Source organism: Seriola aureovittata, chromosome 6, assembly GCF_021018895.1.
Source record: "Seriola aureovittata isolate HTS-2021-v1 ecotype China chromosome 6, ASM2101889v1, whole genome shotgun sequence".
NCBI lineage: Eukaryota > Metazoa > Chordata > Actinopteri > Carangiformes > Carangidae > Seriola > Seriola aureovittata.
The window spans coordinates 8,454,029-8,462,014 of record NC_079369.1 but is presented as its reverse complement, the minus strand read 5'-3'; the positions used below and the strand labels follow the sequence as shown (position 1 = coordinate 8,462,014).

Genomic DNA, 7,986 nt, shown 5'->3' with positions numbered 1-7,986 from the left:
TTATACTACAAGCTGTCAGGCCTTATAGACTGAGGACCCCAACAGGACAGAAGTGGCATTACAGGCACAGAGTTAGGAAATGCCACTACTGCGAAACACTATTATTTTAAAACATTTTTAATGTCATTTTATGATTATCTGAGGTCTCAACCGAGAAACAGTGCACACGTTTCCCCATTCATGTTTCAATAACTGCAAAGTTCACAAAAGAATGACAAAAAAGAAGGAGAAAAACAGTTCTTGGTCGAGTGTCCAACACTTTAATACAGAAAATGACACATACAACACATATTAGTTTACGTTTCTTACAATGTCTCAAAATAACCTACTAAACACAACAAATGTAAAACATATTACAGTTAAAACATCTATACACGGGCAAATGTACACAATATAAAACACATATATACACTCTTTTAATATATTATTATATAAAGATTTGTTGTTTTTTTTTACCTTTAAAACTGGAAGCCAAACAGCTTGAAGAGGAGTGTTTCACAGAAGATGAGAAACTGCTGAGAATATCACACTGACACATCATATATTATGGATAGGTAGTTTTTACATACAGTTGTTGGATCCTGTGTATTTAACATGTCGATTTCAGAAATAGACAAAGAAACAACATTTAAATACACACAACTTGCTGGTAAAACCTGTAAGTGCTAGTGATGTTACTGGATTATACAGGATCTAGAAGCCATATAAAAAACAACTTTGAGTTTATGACATTTAAGCAGCTCCATACATGGTGGAGTGTTTGGAGATTGTGCATTTTCTCAGTAAAAATGAAATATTTACAAAAAAAAAAACTAATTCTATTTAGCCCCTGGAGGTCAGCACACACGATTATGAGTTTTACCTTTTAAAATACTGATGTAAACCAATTAATAGTGAGCGTGTGAAAATGGTGAACACATTGTATTTGACCTCAAACCACATGACTGTATGTAAATATGTTTTACTTCAGATAATGGGATCCACGTATAAATCCACAGATAATGTAAAGTGGGAACAAACGTCATCTTTCATGAGTGTGAAATCCTTCAAATGACAAAAACAGAAAACATTCAAAATTTCCAAGAAAAACAAAAACAAATACATGTCTGAGCTCTAGTCACTCTTTCCTCAAGCTGGTAATGCTTCCTCGTTTTGTTTGCTTCCATGTTTCTCCTTTTTTAAAATCATTAATATTCATTTATTTTTTTTTACAAAAGCAGCAGAATGAGGAGTATGAGTGAGAGCAGGGGACTGTTGGCCGCTGCTGCTGTCGACGTGTGTGACACCCCTCTGTTGTAAAAATGAGGAGTCCTCGGGGAGTTCTGCTTCAGTTTACTAGGCGGCAGAGCCTTTAAATCCTCCAGAGCGCCGTAGGCTGCCATAGAGAACTCAGGGTCTCCTGTGGTCAGCAAGTCAAACACACAGGACTGAAAGTACACGTCTTCCACCTGCAGAGTCTCTCTACACTTGGCCGTGGCCCGCTCCACCGTGTAGACCTGGTGAGGAGGCCGCAGAGGGCCCAGTTCTGTGTTGGTGCCCTGCAGGCGGGGCTGCTGGCTCTGCCGGGCCAGTGTGTGCTCTTTGATGAGCTCATTGCGCGGGCAGCCGTGCAGGCAGAGCTGCAGACCCCCGTTGTCCTCCGAAAAGTCCAGGTTGTCCTCCGGCATGCGGATGGCAAAGGTCAGGTAGCTGCCAACGCGCCGGATGATGATGGAAGTGCCGATGTAACGGGCCTGAATCTTCACCTGACGGCCCACTCCAGAGCCACCACGCTCGTCAATGGTCAGGCTGCCGCTTTCACCGCCGCTGCGAGTCCCATCCTGAAAAGCCAACGGCAGATCCTCAGTGGTGGCCTGGTACACCTTCTGATCTGTACAGCCGTGATAGGACTTGAAGATGACTGTGATCTGAAATGTGGAGAAACAAATAAAATCAATATTAAATCACATATTAAAATATTTTACAAGACAAATTTATATTTTATGTTATAGTGTGAATATTTTCCCAAACATAAAGCAACTGATAACTGAGCTAAAAGGTCACATCTTTGCTTCAATGTAATGATACACTTCAAAGGTGCCTGCCTAAACCCTGAATAAGAGCAGTATTGATTAAAGCCACAAGGTGGCAGCAGGAAACCACAAATTTAAAAGGCTGAGGAACACGTTTGTGGGCTTCCCTGGCTTCTCCCCATACACTGACAGTGAATTTCCCTTTGGTATATTCTTATTCCAACTTTAAGTATTCAAGAGGATTGTTGTCACAGACGTATAATGGTTCATAACCAACCAAACTCCTCACATTAATGACAAATCAATTTATGGTCTTTACAATCACTGATCCTTACTTACACACACAACAAATTACTAACACTAAAAATAAGGGCAATAACTCCACTAGTCGTCCTTGAATGTCGGATCAAACAGCACTGTTTTATAAGCGGCTCAATTATCTGTGTATGTTCCATCACCTCTACAGTGGCACTGCTGGTTTTTGCTCAGTGACTGACTGCGATTTGTATTCCAGCTGAGCTTTGAAAAATTGGGGCCTAACCTCTGTTTCTTCAAAACATCTTGACAAAGCGGTGGCTGTGGTTACGTTTACACTTACGGGGATACTGTATTTGATGGATGATTTCCTGTCTTAAGTCTGGCAGTTGAAAACAACTCCAAAAGCATGATGGGTCCATGCGGGTGCTGGCACGGACATGCAGACTGTACACACACTACAGGTTTGCATTAGGCTGCAAATACCTTTAAAAAAGTTTGCTCTGAAATCCCTGATGCAATATGACACAGTTTATTGTTTTACATAGCTTGGTTTCAAACAGGAGAATTGGTAAGTTTAGGGAAGCCAGTGACATTACCCGAAAACATAGAGCTTTTAAAGGCCAGCCTATTTAATTAACAGAATAAAAAAAAAAAACTTGCTGCTGTCCAATTATTCCTTTATTTTTCCACATTATTCCATATTTACACAAAAAGCGCCCAGTTAATTATTTGACCAGAGGGGTGAAAAAAACATTCCAGATCGTGGTGGTGGAGGAAAATGTTTGAGTGAGCGTTAATCACTACCATATGACCACCCATGTGTTAAAGGTAGAGCGCTCAAGCATGTCTGTGATTCAACACCACTAAGGACTCCCCTCCTCTCTTTTCCCCTCACAGATCTGAAGGAGCTCCAAGACAAGAGGAATGCTGGAGGCTCGAGAGGCACCGTGGAATGACGATTAACTTCACATGTTTGATACTTTATGGCAATACTTAAACTCGCAAGCTAGCATCCAAAAACAGCCTACTCATATAGGCCATTAAATCCAAACTTAGTATATAACGCAAGTGTTGATTTCTAATATGGACATAGGCGGTTGTTGTGAAAAGTAGTAGATTTCCACTCATATACAGAAAATCTTTTATTAAAAACAATGACCACCACTTTGATCAAATTATACTAGATACTAAATTCACTGCACCTTCTAAACTGGTGGTTCCCTAGCTGAGGTTTGAGGCTTCCCAAAGGGGTTACAATATAAATCTGCAGAATGAAAAAATCAATTAGGTTTATGGTTGCCAGGTGCCTTTAATGTTTGCTTGTTTTTCTTGTGAAATTCTGAATAGATGTACTTATTCAAGCCTCCACAATGTATTCGAATGAAACTATATAAGAAATGAAAATAATATTTTGGTTGAAACAACTTAAAGAGGCAGTCGCAAACTATGACAGGGGTTGCAAGTAGACACTACTTTGTTTCAAGGGCTCACAAGTCAAAAAATATGGGAACCTCTGATATAAAACCATGCTCACCTTGCTGGTTGCCGTGGCGCTCGAGCCGAGGACAACAGGCACATTGGTCACCTGCACCGACAGGAAGCGGTTATCGATCAGAGGCCACGCCCCTTCCACCTTACAGGTCTGAAACTCGTCTCGGAAAGTCCGTAGGTGCGGGTCTCCAAATAATCCACAGTGGGCGTATTTCTTCTGCTGACCCGCTGAGCCAGACATGAGGACCCGATTCTCATAGTCGCACAGCTCCGACACAGCCGGCCGAGACGTGCTGGGCACCTTGGCGGAGGAGGTGGGCCCGTCGCTGGAGCAGTTATGCTGAGAGAATAACTCCTTAATGCGAAAGACAGCTGAGTGGTAAACCAAGTCACCCCTACAGCTGCGTGCCTGCCGCCGGGTGCACAGGGCGTAGGCCCTCAGGGCGATGCAGTAGTCCACATCCAGAGCCACGTCCTCCTGCAGACCACTAGAGGGTGAGGTAGAAGCCACGTACTCGGCATTGCAGCGCTGAATTCGACACTGCTGGCAGTGAGCTGAAAAACAAAAACAATGAAAATCAACATTTTGTCCTGCAACACCTAAATATGTGACAATAACTATGAAAATTTAAAAAGTTTAGTCATTATCCTCCGTTACCTCCTTCTCTGCAATAATTATGCTGATGATCTACCAATATGAACCAAAACAAAGTTTACTCCTTTTAACAATCTAAAATCCATCTGACATTTACGGATATATTACGTCAGCTCAACACTTGAGCCAGCAGAGTCAAAACTTTTCCACTATCAAGTTTAGCTCAATCAGGAGAGCCGTTAAAACCCAAATGTGTGAGCTCATGAGGCCATGATCCCACACTGTGTTCCAGAGTCAGTCAAAACTTATTTCCCCCAACTAGCCCTCACAGAAATAGCATGTAGCCTCACTGTAGGAGGAAACCAACCTGTGTTAGTTTGCCTGAGGGTGTTGAATGTGGTTTGGCTGTTGCTGAGGTAATTGAAATCCATTAAGCTACTCTACATGGCACGGCAGAGCTCGGTATATGGGGGCAGCTAACTTCAGGAGGATCACAAGAGGAACATCACAAAAATGGTGCTTCTTCAGCATCTCAGAGTCCTAACTGGAAGCTGGGTGGGGGTGGGGGCTGCAAACACAGCATGTGATATTTGGATGGTATTGCCTAAATACCGGGCTTCCGGTTGAGTTAAGACTCACATGTGGGATATTATCATTATATTACCAAGCAAAAGAAAGAACTACAACTACTTCTGCAGGAAATAAGAGTGTAGACATTCATCGAGTTCATTTCAGTTGTGTGTTACGTTTGGGCGGGATGTCTGGGATGGATTTCATTTTCCATTTTCAATAGACAGCAGATCAACATCAGCCAGCATCCACAACACGTACATCACTTCTACTGCAAGACTGCGATCAGTTGCAACACACTGCCCTTCTATGGCAACAGAGAATTCTTCTGTTTACTCCAAAGCTCCATCAAATCTCCCAACTGCCCGAACAGAGACGACAAGACAAGCATGGAGATTTCACACCGAGTGCTCATGAATATTTTTTTAATCATTTCTTCACTTTATATCTGATTCACAGAAGGAGCATGGCAGATGATTAATGCATCTCACTGTCACTGCAGTTCAACACCAGCCCTGATAAAACCGAGAAGGGAGTGTGAGAGGTCAAGTTAGAGCCATTCTGCATCCCTCCACTGAATTCCAACAGGGCTCCCCCGTCTCATTACGAGGTCACACAAGTCTGCTGTGATTGACACTTTTTGACAATCACTGCCTGTGAGGCCATCAACAATCATGCATCTCCCTAAAGAGTCTTTTTGCTCTGGCACTTAGTAGGCTCCCAATAAGTGTGAGGACCATAGGGGAAACATGAGAACAGAAAAAGGAAAATTCAAACAGACCACACAAACAGCATTGGTGTTAGTATATTATAGATTAGTAGATTACAGTTATATAGATAGAGAAGGAGACAAAGGCACTGTTTTACAATGGTTTCGGCCTGGTCTGTAGGTTGCAGTGTAACATGTGTCAAATAATCAGTATTGGTTCCAATATAGCCACAATGCATGCCTCAGTTGGCTCAGAGCCAGATACTCAAGATCAGTACAAAACAATGCTGAAAACACCTTTACATTGTATTAAATGGTAGATAAACTATTTTTTTTTTTTAAGTTTTTGTTAAATCATAGTGATTACACTTTGACACTCAAATAAATAAATACTCAAACATGAGGAAATTTGATAATGTTTTGGACACAGGTCTATTTCAATAAACGTATGTACATACAATACAGTTTTATTTGTTTTTTTTTTACTATAACCAACTTCTAAATGCCTTTCAGGCACTATTTCAGTGTATTTCAACCATCACACTACTTATAGTGCTCATACACTACTTAAAAATAAATTTGAACCTTGTGTGTTGCAAGACATAGCTCCAAGAGTACTGTTTATCATCTTTAACTTTTGGTTGGAATAACCAACATTAAAGTTAAATACCATTTATATTCTGTCATTTGTTTACTCATCTAAGTTGTAACATTTAACGTTAAAGATATCCACATTAAATAATACTTTAATAATTAGTATGTGACTTTCGCATTAATAACAAAATAAATGTATAAAGAGTACGGTTGTGTGAATAGTTTTTACTAATCCCCCGATAGAGATTACTCAAGTCTAACTTCATAACAGTTGAAATAAACAGCTGAAACCCCCTTGGTAAAAAAAAAAAAAAAAAAATCTCATCAAGTGTGTTAACTTTGTCTTAAACACAAAAGTGAGAAACACTTAAGGGAACTGGACATTACATGTGAAATATATCAACTTCAAAATCCAAACAAAGCATGCTGTTTGATGTGGTTCGGTTAGCTGGCTCCTGGTCTCCGGCTCGGACAGAGGAGCGACCAACACGTTCAGAGGCCAAAAAGTTGGACCCCCATGCATGGTGGCTAACAAAGTTAATAAATGAAGCATGAATAGGGGGAAATATCGTGCTCCAAATAGACTCGACAACAGCTTAAACCATCCAAACTGGGTGTAAAAGCCACCGTCGAGAAAAGAACAATAAATGTAACCGTTTGGTTTTCTATTAGCGGCATTTTCTGGTTTTTAAAAAACAAGCCCCGTGGTTTTCTTCTGGTCCGACTGAGGGTGCTGAACGCCAGTTGCTAATGAGCTATGCTAACGGGGAGCTAAGTCGTAACTGAACACAACTTGGTAAAAGTTGCAGCAGCAATGCGTCTGTTTGGTTAAATATGTGAACTGATAATCGGTTGGTGGCAAACTTGTTTAATAAAGTTGTTTTGGGTGCGGAAAGTGGTAAATTTGTGAAAACAGACGTCCGTAAAGTGAGTTAACTCGTGCTGCTCGGCTAGCAGCGATACAAGTGTTGCAGTGCAGGCTGGAGGCTGGGATACTCCGCAGCAACAGGACATTACTTTGTCCCCGCTGTGGACGGGGTACTTTTACACAACAGCGACTCTTTTCGTCCCTCTTTAAACACCAAACAAGCAAAAGCCCGTAATTATATGCAAGGAAAGTTAAAAGTCGTTAAAGAATTTAGCCACACAGCAAAAAAGTTAACTTTTCTTCCACCTCCATTTCGGGGAGTGCGGGACGCAGCTTTGCATGCAGGAGAGGAGTGGAGGAGCACGGATTGAAAAAGGCAGCACTTACCTGGTCGAAACAGCAGCGAAAGTAAAACCATCGTCAACGTTACACAGTCCCAAAGCTGCCGCTTAGCCGTGATTTGAGGTCCGCTTCTCCCCATACCAATCCATTCAGTTAGAATGGAGTTCCTCGACTGCTTCTCATCGACGCTGTGGCTGCGGGAAATCAGACAAAAATTCGTCTTCTTTCCCAAGCGCTGTCATTCAAAAGGGGCCCCTGTCTTCAGGGCGGCTCTACGAGGGAGGGGTCTAAAGTGTAGACTGGGCCCAGAGGTGACTGCTGGCCAATGAAATACTAATTATTCAGTAACCACTTGATATTTACATGTAGTGGCAATTACTTGGGACGTGGACAGTGGAAGAGTGCCCTCAACAACAGTGAGGGCGGCGAGAAATAATAATTGCCCTGATTATGATTGAAGAATCACAGGTTTTTTGTGGCTATAATAGTTATACAACTGCCTATTACATTAACATGTACAATATATGGCATGTATGTGCTGAGGTTA

General features: G+C 41.6%; 1 protein-coding gene across 1 annotated transcript; it reads right to left on the bottom strand.

Moving 5' to 3' along the window:
- Positions 1-244: 244 nt before the first annotated feature.
- On the bottom strand, positions 245-7,707 carry rgmd (RGM domain family, member D). The gene is made up of 3 exons (XM_056379390.1): positions 7,485-7,707; positions 3,805-4,316; positions 245-1,907 (listed from the first exon to the last, which is right to left on the bottom strand). Exons 1-3 carry the CDS (start codon positions 7,576-7,578, stop codon positions 1,209-1,211), a joined length of 1,305 nt encoding a protein of 434 aa, XP_056235365.1. The 5' UTR covers positions 7,579-7,707; the 3' UTR covers positions 245-1,208.
- Positions 7,708-7,986: the final 279 nt, after the last annotated feature.

What these genes read in the sequence shown, in the direction of transcription:
- rgmd (XM_056379390.1), bottom strand. Translation starts at nt 7,578, where the DNA reads ATGGGGAGAAGCGGACCTCAAATCACGGCTAAGCGGCAGCTTTGGGAC. An exon ending in TTCGCTGCTGTTTCGACCAG is followed by an intron (nt 4,317 to 7,484) that starts GTAAGTGCTGCC and finishes TTTGTTTTTCAG; the next exon opens with CTCACTGCCAGCAGTGTCGA. An exon ending in GCGCCACGGCAACCAGCAAG is followed by an intron (nt 1,908 to 3,804) that starts GTGAGCATGGTT and finishes TCCACATTTCAG; the next exon opens with ATCACAGTCATCTTCAAGTC.